This window comes from Calidris pugnax, unplaced genomic scaffold (assembly GCF_001431845.1).
Source record: "Calidris pugnax isolate Ruff unplaced genomic scaffold, ASM143184v1 scaffold41, whole genome shotgun sequence".
Taxonomy (NCBI): Eukaryota; Metazoa; Chordata; class Aves; order Charadriiformes; family Scolopacidae; genus Calidris; species Calidris pugnax.
The window spans coordinates 11,798,190-11,823,406 of record NW_015094509.1 but is presented as its reverse complement, the minus strand read 5'-3'; the positions used below and the strand labels follow the sequence as shown (position 1 = coordinate 11,823,406).

At 35.3% G+C, this 25,217-nt stretch overlaps 1 protein-coding gene across 5 annotated transcripts in view; it reads right to left on the bottom strand.

Annotated features, from left to right (window-relative positions):
* The window catches only part of RIMS2 (regulating synaptic membrane exocytosis 2), a 457,774-nt gene that overhangs the window by 185,939 nt on the left and 246,618 nt on the right, over positions 1-25,217 (bottom strand). For 4 of the 5 annotated variants that reach the window (XM_014965515.1, XM_014965517.1, XM_014965516.1 and 1 more), the window contains 5 exons: positions 20,284-20,331; positions 11,899-12,029; positions 9,101-9,272; positions 8,430-8,583; positions 164-190 (listed from right to left, as the gene is read on the bottom strand). In XM_014965515.1, the coding sequence (XP_014821001.1) occupies positions 164-190; positions 8,430-8,583; positions 9,101-9,272; positions 11,899-12,029; positions 20,284-20,331 (532 nt within the window). The remainder of the gene's footprint in view (positions 1-163; positions 191-8,429; positions 8,584-9,100; positions 9,273-11,898; positions 12,030-20,283; positions 20,332-25,217) is intronic. The other variant, XM_014965521.1, reaches the window with a different exon arrangement.

Below are 25,217 nucleotides of genomic sequence, written 5' to 3'. Positions count from 1 at the left end.
CCAGCAAAAGACCTATGACTGAAAAGCAGACAAGAAAAGCCAAGGAACATTTAAGCAATTTAGCATCTGCACAATAGGTAGCAAAAGCACACCAATAAAATATCAAATTAAATTTTGCATGTATATGGACGCAATAAGCTTTTCTGGCATGCTGAAAATTTACCTGAATTATATGAATATAAGCCTTTATCTGGAAAACAAATATTGAAATGAAGTAGTGTCAGGGAAAAATACATGAATCAATACATGTAACAGGGATGTTTAGAACCTTAAACTTCATTACAATTGCTGCTGGAGACTGAAGAATTTGATATTATAGGCCGCATTCCTTCAAAACAATAACACTCAAGCAGCTAAGAGAAATTAAACCACAAAAATGTCAATAACTTCTGGACCAACATTTATACTCAGTAGTTAGAGAGCATTAGTAGAGCTATTAAAGTAATTTCTAATTCTGAAATACAACTGCATATTTGCTATAAGATAGTGTTTAAATTTTTAAGGGCAAAATGTATATTCAACTGGGCATGTAATATGAGCTGCTACCCTTAAAGTTACTGCACATTGCTGTTGGCACCTCAGCGGGAAGTTATTAGCAGAACTTCCTTGAGATGTAGCTATGAATCCTACTTTAAATTTAACAGACTCAGAACTGATGTTCCAGTCAATCTTCTGCCTCCAGTTAGGACTTGAATCGGTAAATATGTACAAACATGAACATATTAGCTACACATCATTGTTATCGTGAATTTAAGAGTCCTGATGTGAGCATTAAATAGTTGCAATATCTGACTTATTGTTTGTGTTTCTTCAGTCTGGCTGGTTTATGTATTTTAGCTTTCCATAGAACCACACCAGTTTTTATAAGCTTGACAATATGCAAACTTGTCAGTATGCAAACACCTGGACAGTTATGGAAACGTGAATTGTTACTTTGTGTTTGCAAATTCTTTAAATGTGACTTTTTAGATACAAGCTTTACTACGTAACTTCTCTAATATTTTTATTCCTTGGTACTAATCTCTTCCAGTTATGAATGTCATTAAAAATGACTCATCTTTGGCTAAAAAAATATGAAAAATGGAGTATGGAAAAGTTTTCTAGTTTACTCCAGCAACATCAGAAAGTCACCAAAGGTTCAAGTGTACCACCCAAAAAAAAAAAAAAAGAAAAAAAGCAATTGACAGAGTCTAGCGATTATTTATGTAATTAAAAATTAGGGACTTTTTGAATTTTACTTCTGGAAAAATCTGTAAAAGGGTAGAGCTTCTTGAGGAGCACAAGAATATAAAAATACTGAGATTATAATGGGAGTGAGGACTAAGGAAGCCATGTTTGCTTCTGTATGGTTACAAACAGAAAGGAAAAACTTAGAATAGTATTAAGCCCATCTGAAAATTTCATCAGAACCATCACACTGTCATATGATAGATTAATATGCTACTGTATGGACCTATATCTTTTAGAATCTTTTTAAAGGTTACCTGATTTGCTATTTTTTGACTGCCTAGCAAGGTTACTTTACCCTATCCACTGAGTTATTTCAACAAATAATATTGCTTTTCTGATATCATTACATAACAGAAGAGTAGCTTAATACTATGATTCTATCAAGTAACCAGGTCAACAATATTCTAAATAATCAAATTTCCTTAAACTGCTTGAAAACAGAATTTTAAGTATTTTTGTAGTTTAATTACAATTTAATAAAGTTTATTTTTAAATTTTTAAACAGCACAGAATTAATATCTTAAAGAAGTTTCTTTTATTAGGAAGAAGAAAAATATTTTGATAGTTTAAGGCCTTTTCAGACACCCCTGTATCATGCTAAATACCTTTTAATTAAAGTATTTAATAAACCATAGATGTACGATAAATATAATAAATCATAGGTGTATAATAAATACAATACTGGTTTATATATTTATATACTATGAATAAATCATCAATGCATGCAAACAAACAGAACATGCCCAAGGCCTGTGCTCCATAAAAGAAAGAGAAAAATTAAGGAAGAAGCATGAAAGAGAAAAATAAGTGTTATTCTTGTTCTCTAGGGTAAACTTCTTATAATACATTCATCATTCATAGTCTATGTCACTGACCTTAAAATGCTCCATATTATAATTTGAAAAAAAGGCACTGATGCATGTTTCCATTAAGTACCACCCGCTTACCTTCTAGTGAACAGCTTTATTATAATTCCCTCAAGTAAGTTTCAGTGACATTGATTTAAAGTTATTGTAGTAACTTACCGTATTCACAACAAACTAAAAGGAAATTGCTGAGACAGCAAGAGACTGATTCTGCAGTAAAATGAGACGCCACAGAATTCCAAGGAAGGCAAAAGCTTTCACTGGAAGACTGAGGTTTGAAATGCAGGGGATCAGATATCACAGTTTAAAATTTCAGATATATTGTAATTAATTATTATTAAACTTTAATGCTTTTTGGTACTACCAATTGTATCGCTTAACATTCTACCGTACCGACTTGAAAACCTTAATATTTAAGTACCGGAAGAGAGGGCTTGAATTAACAGTTATAACATTCAGCTCATTTTTGATTTTATGGTACAGCCACAGAACTTAAAAAAACCAAAAAGCTCTCAGCACCCAGGAATGACAAGCCCAACTAAAAGTCTTTAAAAAAAAAAAAATGCAACGTGTTCCTTTATTTGTGAGTTCAGCCTATCAGTTTGTCTTTTCTAGTTATATGTAATAATTTTTTGTGAGTTAAATTCTCAGCATTGCCCGAGAAAATACAGTCTGAGGGGAAAATATACAAAGCTGACAAAAGAAGATGACAAAAACTTTTCATGTGATTCAAAGCACTTTACTTATGCATTATACTTTATTCCAGTCTGAATGAATAAATAAAATGTGGAAAAGGAATGTTATATATAGGTTTGTTGTGCACTACATGCAGATCTTTTTGTAGAGCATAACTATACTCAATTTTTGTCCTCACAGTTTAAATTTTCATTACTGTAATTTTTCTCCCTCCATATTTTTTATATGCCTTAAAAGTCATGTAACTCAGTGAATGGAGTCATTGATGACTTCAATTACAGAAGTAATGAAAGTCAAATTCCTTTCATAAGAAGGCTACTTCAGTCTGTTTATAATTATTTTGATCCTGACTGATTTTTCTGGTGTTCAGTTCTTGAAACAATTTGATCCAGCATTTTTGGACTTCTATATGTTGATTTCCAAACACTGTCATTTCTAAAGCTTCTTAGACATTCTTTTAAGCAGTTTATCTCACCTAGATTTACTACTTTTCTCTTAGTAAGGAGATATATAAAATAAATTGTTTTATATAAATATATAAATTTATATAATTTTTATATATATATATAAATTTATATAAAAATATAAAACTTCACTTTTCTTTTTCAAACCATATTGTGCACTCTCATGGCAATTAAAAGCCCTCCTTCCACTGCTGTACGTACCTATGTTATAAATAGAGACCTGAAAATATCTGTTTTTACTGTTATTATCATATTTCTTCCCTTGTTTTGACATTTAGCTGTTATCTACACCGCACACCCACTCTCTGTGGTCTGCAGATCAATAATTCAGACAGCTTGGTTTTAAAACTGCAAAATCTGATTTAGAAAAGTAGTGTCAGTTGCTTTGTAATCCTAAGCGTTCCAGAAATTCTTAAAATGCTTGAAGTAAAACAAAATCTGCTTCTAAAAGAAGTTCAGAGTCAATATAAAACTAAAAATAATCGTTGGTCTTCAAAATCCACAATAAATCAGTATTCTTTATCAACTCAACAGCACCAGCTCATACTGCACAAACACACACATTACATGGACGGAACTGTAGAAGATTGAATAAGAACGCCTCAGATCCAATTTGATGTCTGGTACCTCTATATTCTGGGCTACATGGAGAGGACATCATTTTTTATTTGCAATCCCATGGTATAAGCCCTGACTGATTTCTGTATCAGTTCTCAATGAATGGTAACGCTAACAATAACTTCCACCCCATTGATCCTAACAACTTTGAACACAACATTCAAACCCCATTCAAGCTGCAGTGTAATCTCTAGTAAGCATCTTACCAAACGTGAGATGGAACAATAATACTGTGGCCAAACCAATCGCAGGAATTCCCAAATCTTTTTAAAAATAATCTTTTTTGTTTACAATCTCTTTTCTGAGCCAATTTAAAAAGAACTTCATTTTGTCTGTAATTCTAGTTAATGCTGTCTGGAATTCTTAATGTAGGACTGATTTTATGTCAAATGTTAGAGAGAAATGAAGCCATTGTAAAAATTCACCTCAGAAGTTCAGCATGATAAGTAAAATAGACTTATTCATTACTTTCACATAAGAGAAAGCTTAAAATATACTCATTGGATAAAAACTAGTCAGTTTATGAAAATCTGAAATATAATTAGCTAAAAGACCTAGTAAGCCATAATCCTATGTTCTACACTAGTTCCCATTTCTAAGTAGATGTCTTTCAAAAAATACTGAAGGAAAAAGCACGGTAATGATCTTTCCTCACTAGGAAGTTAATGGGTTGTATGGACCAGATGACTGGGCAAAAGAAGGACATTTGGCTTAGATCAGTCTGTACCACAACATAATGCCCACCCAAAAATATTGAGAGATAAATATAAGTAGAAACTAAGCTACTGTCTCTGAAAGCTAGTTCCTGAAAAATGGCATATGGGACTCTGTGGGAAGCTTGCATTTTGCTACTGGCTATCTGTAAATGTTAGAGTTCAGGCTTCAGGGCTGACAGTCTGCTCTTTGTCAGGAATGGTACAATTCAGGGATATTAAAAAGAGAATATAAGTGGTAAGTGTAGGTGGTTCTTTTAAACTACCTTCAGAGAATAACATTTAAGTATTATCTTCCAATATATATGTATTTATAGCTACTTGGCAATCATGAAGATAAGAAAGATTAGATGTGTAGATGTGTATTTATACAAACAACAAACCACCTGGCAATGCAAAATATGTCTCTTGCTATTTCTCATGCTAACAATTTTGGGGGGCATGCAATAAAGTACTGCATAGTGTACTCACTAAATCTATACACAAAGGCCTCACAGAAATTAACAAAAGGTGGGAGGACTGAATTGCTCAGATTTTGCAGCTGCAGAAATCAAAATCAGCCTACTGTGTAACAGCACAGTAAGTGTTCTAAGATGTGCTTTGAAAAAGGTAGACAAACTCGCCAGATATGCCTTGTCTTTATTCTGGAGATTTTTTTCACACAGTTTTAATGTGCCCCTGGATAACATCTTCTGTTTCATCATATAGAATTGTTATCGAAGCATACAAAAAGAGCTTCAGACACAAGAAACTAAGAAATTAAGTTTAGCTTAATGTTCTTTTGAAACCTTCAAAACAAAGTAAAAGAAACAGACTTCTATATGTTAATAATATACTAGAAATATTTTACTTAGTGAAGCCAACAGTCATAAGATGTGCTTTCTGCCCTTAACCTGTCCCCTGGAGATGACATTTAGGTTGGGAAGGGCTTTTTGGAGGTCATTTGTTTCAACACCTGTTTCAGACTTGGCCACCTTGCATTGTATTGCTTACAGTCATGGCCAATAGAGTTTTGGGTATCTCTAACAGGATATTCTACCACTTCTCTGGACACCAAGAAATACTCTTATTTGCATGTCGGAGGTGTGACATCAATTAAAAAAAAAAAAAATATTTTTTTTAATTGCTAAAGGGATTCTGCTACTAATGCAGAACTCTGACCAGATGCTAAATTTCCATTTGGATGCCTTTCCAGTTCCCAAAAGGAGGCATTTTAATTTCAAGAGACCTTGTTCTGTACATGTAAAACTATCTGTTTAAAGTTAAAATTATTTATGCCACACAAGGATTCAAGAAGTACATATATTCCTAGGACACTAGAGAAAATCCTTCTTTATCGGCTGTCAATCTCAGTATGAATGCAAATAGCAAAATTTATTGTTGGAGAACTTACATACTCCTACAATCACAGTGAATGTCTGACACTGCTTATTTTGCTGAAGTTTTTAGAAAATCAAGTTGCCAATATATTGCTCTGGGAACAGTCAAGCTAAATCATCTTCATTGAAAAGCAGGACTTCTACACTAAATCTTAGCGTTCCACCAAACCAGAAGTTTTGATAAGTTCTTCTGTCTACATTTCCAGACAGGCATATAAGATTGTTCACTTGAGCACATAATTTGTATTAGTGTTAGTAGTACTAAAAAAAAAAAAAAAAAACCATACTCTGGTATTTTGAGTCAGTATCATTGACCAGATCTTTAGTCAAGTGTTACTACAATCTTTTCCAAAATAAATAAATAAAGCAGTTACTGTTTTATTCATTTTTCATGGCAGTAATTTACTGCACAGACAGGAATGACTATAAACAAACAGGGTTTGTTTGCAGGACTGAGTATTTCCTGAAAATCAGAATTTCACTAACTTCACTTTCCTTCCAGTTGTAGGTAGTGACACTGGAAGAAGCAGATGGGTTCGGTCTACATGGTTCTCTGGCTGGTGTTACCAACACAATTTTGCCTTTTTGATGATGGGATGGCCTACTCAGTACCAGGCTTGCTGGCATCAGATGGGATTCACCTTTCTGAAAGGAGGAAGGGGGCCTTTGCTCCCAAGCTAGAGGGGCTCATTGATAGAGCTTTAAACTAAGCTTGCTAGGCGAGGGGGAAAATATCAGGCTTGCCCATTACAAGTTGTGGGATGAAACCCCAAGGCCAGAGGGACAGAGTGCTAGCGAGGGCCCTCAGCCTGTTGCCGAGATATGCTGGCTACACTGCAGCACACTTGAAGTCTTACAGAGATGAGCCAGGGGCTTCAGAGATAATAGGAAACACCAGTGAAATACCTCAGAAGAATTAAAGAGTGCTCCTCTAAGAAGGTGACACACCTGACAGCCCAGCTGAAGTGTCCCTACACCAATGCATGCAGCACAGGCAACAAACAGGAGGAACTGGAAGCCACCATGCTGCTAGAAAGCTACGAAGTAGTTGTCATTACTGAAACCTGGTGGGACAAATACCATGACTGGAGTGCAGCTATTGATGTCTACAAGCTGTTCAGAACCGACAGGTGAGACCCCACCTGTCACCATCCCTGGAGGTATTTAAAAGATGGGTAGATGTGGTGCTGAGGGACATGGTTTGGTGGCAGACTTGGCAGTGCTAAGTTAATGGTTGGACTCTATGATCTTAAAGGTCTTCTCCAACCTAAACAATTCTGTGATTCTATGGAAGAAAAATAATTTTAAAACTTTACTAAAACAACAGTAATGGTACATGAGAAGAGTGAAGAGGACTGAATGGAAACAGTCCCACTTACCTGTTAACTATAATTTCTATCTTTCTTTTGTGGATAAATATAATCTCACAGTCTGAAGGCTATGCACTCTAACTCTCTGTTAATATATCTGTTTCAGAATATTATGATATGGAGCATTTTAATCCTTCTCATGATCCAGTGCACAGACACAAATACTCTCAACTATTTGAAATACTTATGTACATGGAATTATTTAATAGAGAATCCACATAGAACATATGAAATATGTAAGCTTATTTGCGTGACTACACACGCATATGTTTCGGTGAGTTTATGTGTGTCACATATTCACACACACACACAATGACTCAAAAAACACCAAAGAATTCTTAGAAATAGCTTTTAGTTTGTTGGGGGTTTGGGTTTTTTTTTATATCAGTGTCAACTGATATTTCATGAAGTTAATTCAGTGAAGGATAGCTTTAAATCAATGACAGTACTGAGCAGTTAAACTAGAGAAACAATGAAGTATTAAGAAAAAAGATTTTCACCTTTACTGTCTTATTCTTATGTATCTATTTTTAGTAGCATATTGTATATACTCTATTTTCAAAATATCTACTGATAACATCAAACTACTGTGAACCAAGTACACAAAACTCTACAAAATAGAATTTTAAGATAAATTCTATTTGTGAATGTAACCTTATAAAAGAGTATCAAAAAGGCAACAGGCCATGGTATTAATTTAGCAATATATGATGTTATATACAGGCCACTTTATTTTTAAGAATTATGAGCTAAAGAGAAAGGTACTGCACATTCACTCTTGGCTGAACAATGAAATGATAAGCGTAATATAGAAGATAGGACTTAAAGATAAAAATAGTATATTGCAAAAGACTAAGATCATTTGCTGAAGCTCAGAATCTGAGCTAGGTAGTCTTAAAAAAAAAACAACCCGGTGTATTGCACAGTGTTCAGTATTACCATTTGTAGCATGTCAGACTCTCATCAATAATCATAAATTACCTAATTCATAACAGCTACAAACAAACATACAGATTCTGTCAGCTTCCTGTCTACAATAATTTAATGTACTTTACACATTAACTATGCACAGTGTGTAAAACTAACAACCTACTTTGTAACCTCCGTGTGGGACTCTCACCATGGAGCTGTCTGCGTGGCAAATATGGTGAGGGATGGGGAAGTGGCAATGAAGAGACATCATGCGTTTGAAGTTTGTACCAGTGAGGTTCGTCATCTAGTAAAGCTGTCTCTAACTCAATAAGAATCTAAAAAAGAAAAAATGGTTAAAAGTAGGAAAGCATTGCATAACGGAATATCTTAAAATAGGTATGTTCATAAATTTCATTCTATTGTTCGCTTATTGTTAAGGACTTTGTCTGAAGTTTTTATAAAAATCTAGCATTTCATATGCAAGTAATACCTGTGCCTTTTACAACACTATATATATAAAAATCTTTCACAAAACCTTTATTACCTTATGACAACCTTGACAGTATTCAAATATCTTGTAGCAACTTAGTCAGCAAGATTCCATCATTTTGGTAACATAAAACTATGGGTAATATGGATTTTAACAAACAATTCTAAAAGAAATTGAGAAACCACCAGTATTATGTGATAAGTTCAAGATTACTATTTGTTTACTACTATGTTAAATAACGACAAATAAAACAATTCTAAACAGTTTTGTTTGTTATATTAAATATTGTTTTCAAAAACACTGTATCTAGACATGAATATGTGAAAGACTGTATTCTATAATAGCTACCAATAATTTTATACCTCTCCTAAAAATTCACTTTCTTCCTCTCGAACTCGTGCTTGGTCCCAAAGAGTAATTTCTAGCATTCGTTCTCTAAACTCTCTCCGATGAACTGGAGAATAAATGAATGTCTGATTCCACTTAGGTTCCAATGTTTTCTTTACTGTTTTTGTTCTTCTTTTATTTTTATCACTGCAAAAAACAATTAAATATTAAAAATGCTCAAAAGACCATTATACTGTAATAAGTATATAATGGGAAGTAGGAAATCTTAAATCAGCACTGCATTTTGTAGCATTATGGGCACTATAATCTATGTCAGGAGTAGTTCTTTACGATAAAATAAGGTGCAGCACATACATTCAGGATAATTCATAACTTCCTATTAAAACCTAACATTAGGTAATTTCCAATTCATGTGCCAATTCCAATTTTAAGAAGTTCCCTGAAAAACAGACATGTTTTAATATGCTTTTTTTGGAAACGGTGTTTTCTAAAGCAAAATATACTTCTGTAAATGGGATTTCCATGAGGCACAGTCTGACAGCAGAACACGTATGCAGGTAACATTGGGCATAGCAAAAATCTGCATTTCAGAGAAACGAGCCAGCTGGTTCACTCAAGCTTCCAGTCCTCCAGCAGCTGACTCTTAAACTGCAGAGCAGGAGGGAGCAGCTGGCCCACATGAAGGAATGATCAGGGAGCTGTAGGTATTGTGGGGCCTTCTCTGCACTGTTTTCCTGACTAAGGGCTCCACAGCTGGGAAACCAGAAGCCCTGAGAATGTGTTACATGTCCTTTTCCAGCAATGCTGGAAGGAACAGTGTTCTCAAAACAGCTCTTGAAATCCTTTGGGTCACCCCAAGGATCCACCCAGGCTGAAGGTATGTTCAGGAGCCCAGTGAGGACCATGGAACTCCCAGCTGCGGCTCCAGGGTGTTGTTGAAAGCAAAGTGTTTTGCAGAATATTTCTGCTTGAAAGAATTACTTTTTTCTGATGGAAATGACTTTCGCTGGAAAACACCCGCACTCCTTCTACTGAGAACACTGATAAAAGTTCTTGTAACAATGCTTAATTTTAAACCTGCTGATCGCTGCATAATGTAACTGTGATATTAATTAATGTGGATTTTTTAATATGGCAATGCAGATACAGTTTGCTAATACTTGCAACTGTAATATAGTTATTGCATTTCTAAACTGTTACTTAGAAGCTGGACCAAAATATTAAATAAGAAATAATACTTTTAGACACATTGTTAAAACAAATAATGTAATTATTTCTATTACACCCTTGAGAACAGAAATAAGTTACATTGGACAAGCTTTTCCAATGAAATTTGTTTAATCAGAGAGTTTGGTATCTTCATCTAATTTAATGCTTGGCTTTAGTATGTTTTACCTCTAGCACGCTTCCTTCAACTACACAAGAAACACATTGTTGCTTACTTAGTTTTTACTTCTAAGGAAAGGAAAATGAATTTGCACGTCAGAAAAAAAAAATTCAGTAAGACAAATTACTGATTCTTATATAAGTGATAGAAAACATATATAATAACTAAAGAAAAAGTTCTGAATACTTCACATAAGTGGGAAACACCAGTATAGCATAATAAAATTTCATGTTATGTAACTTTTTTGTATATGTACACTTGAAAGTATTTGATTAAATTTTTTCTTGTATGTATTTTTAGTTATTACAGCTTTCATTGTGAAGCATTCTGAACACAGACGTTTTCGGTAGCTTTATTAATCTTGAAAAAAGCAGATAAGATCATTTAAGCAGACCTGATTCTCAGTTTAGCGCAGCTTCAGCATCTCCAAAGACACTACAGCGATTTGGAAAAACTAAGAAACTAGTCCAACAATACAAATATTGGTGAGCCCGAGACAATCCATCCAAAAACTTTTGGCATCAATGACACATCAAATTATGCAGTCACAGAAAATTTTCTTGTCAACATAGGGTATACAATGGAAGTGGGAAAGCAGTATCTTCCAAAACACTGAATAGCTTTAATTTCTGCTGAAGTCAGTTGGCACTGAAGATAGTTATCATCTTCCCAATTTAGATATTGGGAAAAGCAAAAGATGTAAAAATAAAAACTGTAAAGTTACATCCTATTCTATTGATTCAGCAATACAATGGCCAATCTTTTATATACTGAGTCAGGTTAAATCTCTGAATTACTTTGTTGATACACTACAAAATAAAGCTAAACATTTTCCCCTAGTGACACAATCTGAAGAAATATCATTTAAAAAAAAATAAACTGAGAAACACATTATCCCTATCACCACAGTTTAATTTTCCCTAAATGCATATATAATGACTGTCCATATCAGTATAATTCCTGTGCTTTGGGGGAAGTTTTCAAGGTGCATCTGGGAAGTCTCAACTGAATCCCCTTCAGCCTTAACTCACTTATGCTGTGATATGAAATCTATGGGTTTCAGATGACAAAACTGCTGCACTGATGGCTCCAGAAGTCTGTGAACCTAACTTTATAGCATCTTCATTGCACGAGACAAGAATAACTGTCATAGAAAATAAGGGCATTATAACAGATTAACAACATTCTTTGCAAACAACAGAGCCCCATGCAATGACGTATGTTTACCTTTCCTTTTCTATTCAGTATTTAATAAAATATCCATTGAAAGTGAGTTTGTGTTTAGTATTCAAAGACGCAATGCTGTTATGTTCAATACAAGAACTCCAAACTGTAAGATTTTTCTGCATATGTATGACCAGTAAACTCAGCTGTGTGTGCCATATGAATTAATTCTTACTTAAATGTTCTTTGTCTTCACCCTACCTTCTGTCTGGAAGAAAGTAAATTTTAACATAAGGATTCCTTGGCCTCCCATCTTCCCTTGAAGGAAGATCCTTTGCTCCCAATATCGTCACTATTAACTGATGACCAACCTTGTCATACCACAGTTTTATCTGCAATGAGAAGATATTAATTAGTGAAAACTCATTTCTACAGCAAAGCAGCATATTAATCCTTAAAATTAATTTTGCTCATAAGCTTCCATTTGTATTGGTTACTTAAGCAGAAAATACCATGTTCTACTTTGTATTTATAACAAAGCATAAAAATAAATTAATACTATAATAGCTTCAGTATGTACCAGGAGTTACTCTTTTTTAAAAACCCTGTACAATAAGTACGTTATTTCATGCTAATTGTTTTTCACATGGTGGTCTGGTTAGGATTATTTTTTCTTGGTAGTTATACTGTATTACTTGCATTACTGATGTATGGTATTCATATATATACATTTCTAAAGAGTTTATGCACAATGAATGAATGAATTTTTCATGTCCTGTTGTGCTGGAAAGACTATGGGATAAGACCATAAATACTTCAAATCTCTAAATGGTTTTCAAGATGCAGAGCCCTCCAGAAATTGTAAGACAGGGAGGTTCAGTAGTCCAACCCTCTTCACAGTCCAACTCAGCAACAACAAGGCAAAAACTGTAGAAATTACTCATCTGTAGAAATTATCATTAACCAGTCTCAGACTCATTCTGCTATCCTTTTTTTACTACAGGCATTAGAAGCTGCTATTTACCTATTCCAGTTTGAATTCTAGAGCTGCAAATACATTATTCAAGGAGAAGATATACCTACTTTAGAGCACTCACTGTGGAAGGGGGAAATGCTGCAGTTAGGACGAAACAAATCTTTCCAAATAGCCAGGGTGCAATACCATGGTGGTACCACTGCGGTATCATTAACTGCACCTGAGAGAGGACACTATTCAAAGGGAGTTTGCCTGAGACAAGCTAGAATATTCAAAGGAAACACTGACCCTGCCTGAAACTAAGGGGATCAAAGAGGATAATGTCCAACTTCACATCTAACCAAACAATGCACCTTTAGGCATGAACATACCCTAGCTAACGTAAACATAGCCAGGGGAGAGTACACTTTCTGGAACCCCATCTTGCATCATTTCAGAGACAAGGTCTCCATCTGCTATCATAGCTCCTCATCTTCAGCATATCAGTCACTTAAAGAAAGGTCTTGATGCAATTTTCAAGACTTTGTACCCACCAACTAGAGGCTGATTTAGTCTTCTGCCATTCCTAGCGTTTCAGTGAGTGAGATTACACTAAGACACGTCAATTAATTCAATGGTGGCAGTGCACTGCCTTCTCCATTACTTTGCAACATCTTGCAACTCCCATAACCACAAAACAGAAATGTTTGAACTTATATTCAAAAGGGGAGGATACTTGTCCTCTATTATCCTGCTGTTAGCCCTATTACTGACTTTATAGGTTTCTGCTACCAACAGTAGCTCTGTGGCTACTAAAGCAGAAAACCGTGTGAGAGAAATTATGCTTATTCAAGAGACTTATAGATGCTGTTCCTACATTTCTGCAAAGCAAGGGCCTTAGTCAGTATTTTTTCTAAAGAGAATTATCTGGACTATTAGGTATCTACATCCAGCTACAGATCACAAGTAGAACGCTTTGCACTAACTTTACGAATCCAAAGCAAAGCTTTAATGACCTCTGAAGTGCAAGTCAACTTAAATGTTCTCTGACACTAAATGTATCCACCCGCAGGCTTACTTGTGAGTCCTTGAGCAAAGGACATACTTGGCTGGTCCCACACCCCGAGGGGAGTAGCCATGAATACAATCTTCTTCATCTGCTTTTTTGGGAAAAATTATCCTTGCTTAAGCAGAATGCAATGTATTTGTGATCCAGCCACTATCACAAACTGTGACTGAGTGAAGGTGAGATAATCCAGACACAGGCGCCAGAAATATAACCAGAACTGTGCCTTCATATTCAAGTTAAATATTTCTTCGCTATATTTGTTTCAGACTGGATTTTTGCAGGAAAACTTCAGCCAAGATGTTTGGAGAATGACTCTAAGCAGAAAGTTAGACTGCCTGACACAATTTCTTTGAGATGCTCTAGCATCTGTGTTTTGGGACAAGAACTTGAAATTGCATTGACTTATACCTTCTACGTTTTTCTTGATGCTCTAAAAATAAATTGGAAAAACTTCTACATAATGGGCATATTTTCCCTATAATTCCCTGCTGGTTTGCTTGTTACAGGAAAGGTCAGGAGACAGAATTATGACCAGGCGGCTCTCTCTTTTCTGCCTTCACACTGCTAGCACTCCAATATACAGTACAGGAACTTATAACCCAAGAAGTCATTTGACTTGGATGCAAAAAGAAGAAAGGAAAAAACTAGGAGTGAGAGAACAGACAAAGAACCCCATGGAGGAGAGGACAGGATTGCTTTCTCATGGGGATAGAAGAAGGAAGAAGGAACAAATCAGAAACTGCTTTAGAATTATTGGGAAAGTAAAGGATACAGGATGCTCCTTGGTGAAACAGGAAGATTGGAGCCACTAATGTCAGGGATCATAGAAGAACAGTGGCAAAAACAGACTGAATGAGAGAAATGGAATGAACTGAAAAAAGAACCAGCCATTCTGTAACTGGCACAAAATGTGTTGCACAGAGAGACTGGGATGAAAGAAAAGCTGAAAAGAAGTCAAGGCAGGAAACTGGAAAGGAAAGTGAGAAACAAGGAGTTAGATTAGCATACTGAACGTGGAAAATGAGTCTGGGAATAGGACTGATCTAATTCTGACTCTCTTGTGCATTAAGTATTATGACAGTATTCAAATGGTATAGTATTTTCCTATAAGAACCTTGTCTTTTCTATTCACATGGAAAGGACTGCCATTTAATACAGCCAGATACAGGCCAAGAGGACTGGATTTCATCCCTTCCTCTTTCCCAGAGCTCTTGTGTACTGGGGGTGGAGCCCTTAATACATTTCTAGAAGTATTCACAAATTGCCTGTTCTTCATTGTCTGGAAGCCTGGCATGAGACCCTGGAGCCTGATTTGTAGTGCAAAGTAAAGTCTTGGAATTGAAGTCTGAGGTGTGTATTACACCTGGACGGAACCTGGTTGTCTCAGACTCTGATCGCAGTTTTTCAGTTCTTAACCAATAAATGCAGTAAATCCTACCACACCTCATAGAATATTATAGATATTTTATGTTGTGAAATAAACATGCAATAGCGTATGTGTAACAGAAAAGCTGATGAGGAAATTATTTTTTTGTTTTATAGCTTTGTTGACTAGTATGCAGAGAAGACTCCTAACACCAAAAAGTGAAGAACTTTTAATTATTCAATCCACAGGGTGAAAGCCCCACAGGAATGTAGAGGTATGATGCCCAGCACCGAGAGACTTCAGCAGCTAACTAACTGAGCAGAATCTACAAACCTCCAATTCAGCAGTTTTTAACACATGCAGGAATGGCACTTTTAAAAGCTTAGAACACCTCAGAAACTGCAATGATACAATCCTGATCTAAATGAAGGGAAGACTAAAATTACTACACATAAAATACACCATAGAAAAACCGTGCTGGCTGATGCTAATGTGCAGATTAACACCTGTAAAAAACTTCTTGAATAGGACTTTGTCAACCTAGATAATTTAGAGACTAGGCAATGCAAATTCACTTAGAAAGTTGGATAACCTGAATGCTTTCTAAAGATCTTTCCACTTGGTGTTGAAGTCCTGGAAACTTAACTGTCATTCACACCCTCATAGTACTTCCCTTCCCTAGGCTCCTTCCCTAGGCAGATATGCACCTAATTCTTGACTAAACTTCTGTCATAACCTACATTCAGGCAAACAGGCATCTAAACTCAATGTGTCCTGAAATTGTGAGATGGTCTGTCATCCACAGAGTGATGAATCTGCTGCACGCCTTGAGACAGACCTCCAGGTAAGAATACTTGCCATGCAGAGCGCAAGTAACAAGAACTCTTCAGCAGTCAGGTGATGAAGGTAGTCATCAGAAGGAAGAAGAGATGAGGGTCTCATCCCAGCTTCGTAGAATTCTTTCTAGTTTTTTACCAATAGTGGTCTAATACAAGATCAATACACATTCTGGGTAACAAGTCTGAATCTGCTACACTAAAATTAAGCTTTCTTTGCTATCACCAAATACTTATATTCCCAGGCACACAGTATCTCGGCTTCAGATGAGACTTTATACTCCAGAGAAGAAAAGAACATTTAAAGGCACTTTAAATAAAGGCTTCTTTTTTTTTTAAGAGACAGGTTCAATCTCTTCAGTCTATACAGGGCTTAGACCACAGATGTCCTGGTTTTGGAATGAGTCTCCTACACGTAGAACAGTATACAAAAGCTAACTGTTGGTGTTGCATCCTAAGTGAAGATGCAGGCATCTAGTATTCCTGTTTGGTCCTCTGCAGCCTCAGAAAAAGATGTCTCCCTCCGGACAACTGGCTCACCCTCTGGAGTAGCCTAACTTTCAGATAGAGTTAATGGGGATAGGTGTCCTTATTTGGGTTGGATCTTACATCTGCAGATATTGAGGTACTTAGTTCTTTCCTCCAACTGTACAAGTCTAAGCTCCTCCCCAAAGCACCTCAGACTTATATGAAGCTAGCATAAGTTATACAATTTAAGGACATACGTTCAGTTTACTAGATTTCATCCTTTTTCTTTTAGAACTCATCTTAACTAGACATTTTATTCAAAGAACTGATTGATGTCAGAGTTCTAGAAAAGAAGTGATCATGCAATTAGAACCCGTAATCTAATACATAAGCATAAAGTAAATCACTTAAGAAAATCTAGGTAATATTATTATTATTCCTATATTCCTATCTCATCAATATTTTACTGTTTGCTTAACTATACAATTCTAATGTGTTTTTTTTTTAAAGTACATACAGGCACACCATATCTTAAGTGATAATTTTAGATTTAAAAGCAGAATATTTGAAGTTTTTCATTCTATCCTACACTTTATTTCTTTACATAAAGATTGCTTCATAAATCTCATGGAAAAGAGATAAAACTTGTGCCATTGGGAGAGATCGTCTGCCCTGCAGCTTGATTTCTAGCACCACAGCCTACTCAAGTATCACTAGGTTTGAGAGACATCTGGCCAGTCATTTTTGTTCTTCTGTATAATTTTTCATGTAAGCTACTTAGCTGTTTATTAGTGTAATATTTTGAAACTGAGATACTACTTTTCTTTCTTTCTTGCATTATTCTGAAACAAGAGACACACCAGCAGGATCTGTTGCAAAAAGACAATATAAAAAAAAATCCCAGTTTATTTTCAAAAATGCTTACAGCAATCATTTTATTTGGATTTAAGATTATGTAGATGCAGAAAGTGCCCTAAGGTAGTAAAGTTTTCGGTGTAGCTGAGGTGAGCTTTGGATGTTGTTAAACTTACTTCTAAGAAATCATGACTACTGAGGGTTGCTAAACCAAACTATTATTGTTTTCTGTTTCAGTTACTGTCTGATATGCTAGAAAAAATACAAGAAAAGGCTGTCAAATTGAAGAGCTTCAAGGATGTGAAGGCCAGAAAATTACGGAGGTATTTCGGCTGCCCGAATCTAGATTTCTTTTAAAAATTTATTTTTTAGGGGCTTCATCTTGATTTCGATAATGCCAGATAGATGCATGCATATATTTTTATTCGTGATCAAACATACTGATGTTCTGTATTAAAGGAAAAAGGATGTTTGAAATATTTGAAGTTAAAAACCCCCAGTGGTTTCATGGCAACTCTGGCTCAAAAGGAGGGTCCACCAAGTAAACAAGAGATACTGCATAGAAAACACAAATTTAAGAACAGATTGTTCCTTACAAATGTATTGCAACGCATCGCTCCAGAATTAGAAAACTGCTGGTAAGCTAAACTGAATTTGAAAGTTCAGGAATTGAAGAGACACTTTTCCAAGTACTGTAGAATTCATAAAGGTTCAGGAGAAGTGTGCATGGTAGGAAAAAAAGGAAATTGAGTGCTTTTCTTCCCAATAAAATAATAAAGGTAGTTTCTAAATCATTCAGTGATACAAGAGCTAGAAAATGAATGGAATTACATAGAGGGACATGTAGCAGAGGAACTTCTGCCAGATTCTGGGACATTTATCACCAGGATCAGTTTCAGACTAGCAAGCAAAGAAGATGCAAGCAAGAATAAAGATGTACATTTCCTGTTGAGAACAATGAAACAAATAGGTATAAACAGAAATGTTTGGAGATCTTCATTCTTGTAGTGAATTCTACAGACACAGCTATACCACAGCCCACAACGTAATGTATACTTCCTGACAACCATAAACAACAGCTCAGAGCTCTGTGTTAGCTAATTTCTCATGCCAAAAAGTAACCAGAGTTCTGTACTGCTGCTGGATTGCTTCTAATATCCTTGCTCTAAGATCACTGGAGAATTTCAGTTCTTCTCTGCAGCCTGAATTGTAAATGTATTTTAAATTAATCCATTTTAAACTGTCTACCAGCCCTACTAAAAGTGGGCAGATGGGGACTTTTGTTTCGGTCTAGTTGGAAAGATGTTGCCAAGGTCATAAGTTTGAGTTTTTCAGGAACTCATCACAAACATTATGTTCAGCTTTCACTGTTACTGAGCTCTGCAAAAAATCGTTAGAGAGGTACACAATGATTCCACAGACATTGTGCAGAAACAAAAAATTGGGGCTAAAGATAACTCTTGTCTCCAGTATCAAAAATAATGCAACCAGAGTTGAGAGAGTAAGCCTCATGCACTTTCACCTCTTGCTGGGTAGTGTCTATCAAGCATTACACTTGTTTTACTTTCTTAAACAACTACCATAATCCTTTGATCAAAGTAACTCTTTTTTATATTAGAGGACAATTTTATGTCTATTTTTTTTATTTTATATAATATGGTTAAAATAAGGAACTACTACATGTTACTTCTACATTACAGTATTTCATGAAACATGCAGGTTTCAGGCAGATCTGAACAATCAATTGTCATTATCATTTTTTACTTTATTTTGCACACATCTAAAAAGAAAATAAATATTAAAAGACTACTTATGTTATATACAATATTTACTTTTATGAACTACTTAACAACTTGTGGTTGAATTTGTACCCCTCTTTCATTTCATTACCATGAGCAGAAGTCAACTTTAATCATGCTAAAGGATGTTTTAAATTTTTAATACAAAGCCAGTTTATGTCAGTAGTACATTAATAATATGTTAACCTAAACCATTACTATCAATACATTACTTCTTTAATCTCATTTTTTTTCTTAGAATTTTTATTTTGAATTTACATTTAAGCAGTTGTGAGGACTAATTTCAGGAAATAATGTATTGTAAAAAAAAAAATAGTACTTTATTAAATATAAGTCATAACCAAACCATTTCCTACAGTCTTATTTAGAATTCCTTTATAAATATATATATATGATCTTTGTCCCACTTCAATATGAAATTTAGTCATCTCATTCTGATCATTTAGATTATCCTTTACATCTTTCTTTGAGCAACTGATCAAACAAGAGAAACATTTATACAGCTCACACACAAAAGATCATCTCCATAAAAATATTTTGTAAGAAAAGCAGGTAATGTTCTATTTACAAAACTGAAAAACATGCAGCAAAGCAAGATAAGCGTTGTAACATATTAGTAAAACCTACTTTTGCATTACTCTACGATACCTTAGGAATTTCCTAATGAAAAAAGGCAAACAACTTGTACCTAAACAGAATTCTAAAGCTAAATAAATTCAGTAACACAATGGGAAAGTTGAGAATTTTTTTCAGAATTCAGATTTTTTTTATTTAAATAGAGGTTTGCTTAAAATGCAAAAACCAAGTTTCATGAACAAGAAATGTGTTTCTTTAAACAAGGTACAAATTTTTTGCCTGTCTTCCACTCAAGGCGCTACTATTACTTGGAAAATGCAAACAAGGATGTGTTAAGTAATGACAATGAGTGATTTAAAGAGACATTTATCTTTATAAAATGACATTAAGCATGAAATTATTTATTGCTTAAACAGTACACACATTTTGTACATGGATTGCACAGCCATCATCACTATCGAAACCTATATGGGTTTAATATTGAGTAAACAGCAAACCAAAACTAGTTGTCTCTTTAAATTTAAATTTAATATTGTAACCCCCATGCAGAATTTTACAAGCTGCTCACAAGATGACATGAAACTTGTTAATATGGCTTAAAGCAACACACTAAAAATATGGGAAAACGGACTATAACGTAACGTTTTCCTACTATGCATTTTCCATAACAAACAAAAGAAAAAACACAACTTTAGTTTCTGTCAGGCAGACGAAGTCTTTACCTGAACCCTAGGAACAAAAGGCGTTGTTCTTCTACTAAGGCTTTGGCTCTGGTAAGCAAAATTAAAGAAAAAGCAATAAAACAAAACCAAAAAGGACAACACGCTGGAAACTAAAAGACCAAAAGTAAAAACAAAGACACACAACTATTACTTTAAACAGAGCTTTACACCAACAACATATTTATCAAACACAAAGTATTTTAATGCAATGCATAAATTAAATCTGCAAATCTGTTACCAAATCATATCAAAACCCTGTGATGGAAATTCTAGTCTTAGGGAAGTCAGCAGGAATTTTGCCCCTGATTCCCCAGGAGCAAGGATTTCACTTTACAGGTCTATAGATAACATTTAAAATATACTTAGAAATCACATTAACAAAAGGAGCAGGTCAGCAAAGTGTGATTTAAAAGTGGGGTAGGAAACATAAGTTCAGCTTGAGCATCTCTTTCAGGAAGATCGTAGATGCATATTCAGGGACAGAAACAAGGACAGTTCACACACTGAGAGCTTTGGTTGCTCTCTGGAGTAAAGCAAGTAAAGTAAAAGGTTTTCTCTTTTGTGCATCTTTGAGAGACATTTCTACAAAAAGCCATCCTAAATACTTTAAAAATGATTAAAAGAAAGTTAGCGCTATGTGGTACTGGCATTACATGGGGGCAGGTACAATCAATGTGCTTCAATTCTCTAGCAACCATGACAGAAATTATACATAGTATAAAACCCTTGCATGAAATGGGATCTAGAGCATTTTTGCAAACTTAGTTGTAATGCTTCAGACCACATACAACCTTGTGGCTTCCAGTGGCTACATCAAAACTTCATTAGTACAGGAAACACTCCCAAGTTCCTGGACTAGCTACAAACTCCTAACACTCTCCATCTTCAGATTAGGGTGACAGCTAATGGAGTGGGACAGAAAGGGTACTGAGTATGGGGTATGGACAGGAACAGGAACAGGTGTTGGTCCTCAGAGGGCCAGGGAAATTGGGGAACAGGAGCACGGAGGTAGGTCAAAACAACCACAGCAATCTGACATACTTGAATCTCCTTTACTTCCCTCCCTGCTCAGTTTTCCTAAGATTATTGATCTATTTCAAAGGGATGGAAAGAAGCTACTGCTTAATATTCACTTCCCTACAAAATGTACCCAAAGTATGGAGATAGGCAGTATGATGATGGTTCTGTCACCCTCCTTGCTTATTTGGCATGCACAGATGCTGGAGAAATCTGTTCCACAAAATGTGTGAAGTAATCTGTTCTCACGCCAAAGCAAGAGGACATATAAAAAAATTTGACAGTCTGGATCATGGGTTTTGTCTGATGTGCTCCTGTGCTCTGCGAGGTGCAGCAGCTGCACACTCCCCCCATCCCCCTGCACAGGCATAGCCCAAAATCTGGATGCCAGAATTTGACCTACTCACATATAATAAAAGTAGATTTTCATCTTGCTTCTGCTCCTTATTACAAGAGAAATACAGGTATTCCAGAATATTGCAATCCTAAAAGGGATAGAATATCTCCCACTGTGCACGAAGGACCCTCACCTGCCATACTGTGCCTTGGAAATGAAGGGCCATAGACACATTGTGTGCACTACCTAGAACTTCCCAGGCTTGGATGTTAGAGCAACAGCAATTTACTTGTGTAGAGGTAGAAAGAGGCGAAAAGAAAGGGGAAAAGGAAAAGGTGAAAGGGGGAAGGGGAACACATCTCATACTTGACCTCATCCCCCCAGTATGCTGACATATTATGTCCTTCACAATGTACAATATCCGTTTTCTAATATGTTATAGATAATACAACTATGATTAATATACCTGTATTTTTATTGCTTTATAAACTGAATATGTATCAAAAATCTACTGAAGTATTCTGTGGTTCAACTGTATAAATAAATACAGTAATTTTATAAATGACATCTCTCTTCTGTTAGAATTTCCACCAGTACAAAAATGAAATACCGTAATTTTATACCTGTCTCCATATACATGTTCTTCTAGTCATGTTATCAGTGTCTAAACCTAATTATTGCAAAAGTATTCCATGTTATACTTATCATGCAGTACTGAAAAAGTAGCCAGAATGCAGTAATGAAAAATAGCACCAACACACAAAGAATACTTTTTCAAAATGATATAAAAGGAAAAACAAATCAGTGAAAAACCACAGAAACAGGGACCAGACAAAGCAAATAATAATAAAACAATAATTGCAATAACAGTCAGATACTCCCCTGAAAGAACAATGTGGGTCAAAAATGCCATAAAATAAACTGCACAGAATACACATGGAATACAGATAAATTATTTATATACCTTAGTAAATTATATACACAATAGTTTATTGTAGCAGCACATAAGGTGTTCAATTAACTATGTAGTTGGGCAGAATAATTATTAATGGAAAGAAGGTTTCCTAGCTACGTGAGATCATTTGCTTCATGGGAAATCCTATTAGCCAGCTCTGTGCTGTCTAACTGCACCAAAAGAAAACAGAGCCAACACAAAGGAAAACACAGAAGACCGAACATCCCTGAACAACAGAGAGGCACCACTGCAGCTAAACTCGCTAAGACGATACGGATCATGAAGAAACACACTCCAAAAAACTACTTATATATAAACCCTTTAAGAATCTGTAGCATTGTCTGAATAAGGATGCATATATGCAAGTATTTATTCAAATACTTCAGACCTCTACCCGAACTGTAGGTATCTCCGCTTCTGCCTTGTATCTCACAACCTATTGCATGCAGCTGCCCCAACAATGGCCTATGAGGACTACATGGTATTGTCCAAAAGTACTGAAAATACAGGAAACACTTCTAAAATCTTGCCTATTGTCCATTCCCTCAGATCCACCACACCTCTCTGAATTCATCCACCATCGCCCAGAATGTCAACTGACCCACCACTTCTACAAAGAACAGCATCCTGTTCTCATCTACTGCCAGGGCTCTGCAGTTGTTCTTCTGCCTAGGCACTCACCATGAAGAGCACATTCTCAACCACATTTGGAATTTAGTATGTCCTTCCATTTTCATCTTACTCAGCTATTTCGAACAAATGAGTGTCCATCAACTGTTCTGTCAGAAAAGAGCTGTTCTGTCAGAAAAAAACCATGAAAACCTAAAATACAGAAGCTTGTCCATTTTTCAGTATTCAAACTAAAACATTTTTCTGGAACTTCGTAAGATTTTTAAAACTCATTTTTTCTCTATTAATTCACTTTTGCTAAAAGTCCAAAATTAGAAGATCTTGTAGTTCATTCTAATTTTTCAAAACATCTCCGACTCTACAAAGAGTTGTTTTTTTCATTAACCTTCCAAATTTTTAAAACTTTTTAAAGTTATGAAAAACCAAAATTCTAAAGTGAACGAAAAACTATTCACTGCATTACCTTCAAGTCACATAAACTCCCAATTTTGTAAAGTCAAAAAAATTGTGATTTTTCAAAACTAACTTAATATACCAGATGAAAAGAAATAACAGAAATTTACTGGTTTGAAAAAACACTTCCTGTAGAATACTTCAATTCTCTTAAAGTCATCTTTTTCTAAAAAATATTTTAGCCTGCACATTTCAATTTGCCCAGTTAGGCGCCAAGTTGTTATCTATCCACACCATCTTCAGACATTGCAACAACCACCCTTCCTCACAAAGCAAAAGATTTAGCACTAACCTCCCAAAGCCTTGAGCCAACAGCAGCAGGAGCTGGGTTGTGCCATTAACACGATAACATGAATTACAGATATTTCCAACTTCTCTTTAGCTGGTGAGTTAAGATAGGTATCCAAATTTTCAAACTGTCTACTGATGTTAGGTGTCTACATTGGGACTTTAATTTAAAGAGTTACTGAGCATTTCTGACCTCAGTGTCAGTCAACTGGAGCTGCATGTGCTCAAATATCAGCTGCTTTCTGAGGGAAACAAGGATATTGTGTAGTAGGGATTACTGTATATAGTTGCATACAGTCTGTAAGGAAGTACAAAGAGGACAAATGCAGGAAAGCCCTTTAAATGTGACCTAACACCATTTGGTTTCCTTTGATGGAAAGAAAGGCTATCAACTTTATTAATAAAGACACACGAAATAGGAATGAGGCCTATTCAGTTAAACACTGAATTTATATGCCATTCGGAGACATAAAACTTTGAATTCTGCTATTCTCAATAAATTAGAATACACCTCCAAATCTCCTGATGCTATTCTTATTCATCTCAAAGTGCAATATCCAATCAAACCACAAAATCAACAGACTTAACTCACTTTACTAATAAATCCTAATCTTAAACTCCTGAATATTTTGTTTCTGAAACTAAGAAAGTGAAGAAGTCAGTTCTGTGTGGTTCCTATTTGGATCTCTGTGCCTTGGATGTCTGAGCAGTTAACTCTGGATCCTGAATTTCATGCTGTGAACTAGAAACCGAAACTTTCTGACAACCTAATCTTTTATGAGATTTAGCCAAAAGAGATTTCTTTCCCCCCTGCTTCCACTGTCAACAATTTTTGCTGTCTTGTAAAACTAAATTGGTTTTCAGAAACCTTGATCTGTGTATTTTGACAGTTCATGTTCAGGTTCCCTTGTCATTGTAATTTGTGCAAAGCATTCTGCACTCTGCAGTCAAGATTTCTAGTTTTCCATTTATCCAAAGAATTGAGTCTTTCAAAGTAGTTACATACAACAGTTACAGAAAATTAAAATTATATAGTATAGATGGCTGGTCTGATGAGCAAAACAAATAATGTCTCATGCATTGCAAATGGAGCCAACGTGGCTGCTGAACAGACAGAAAAATATTTCTTCCTCTCCTCTACCAATACCGTTAACCATTTCTATGAGACCTATACACAGTCTGCTTAGATTTTATGCACATTTTTATGCTGCACTCGTTATCTTAGCACAAACACCTTGGAAGAAAAACGAATGT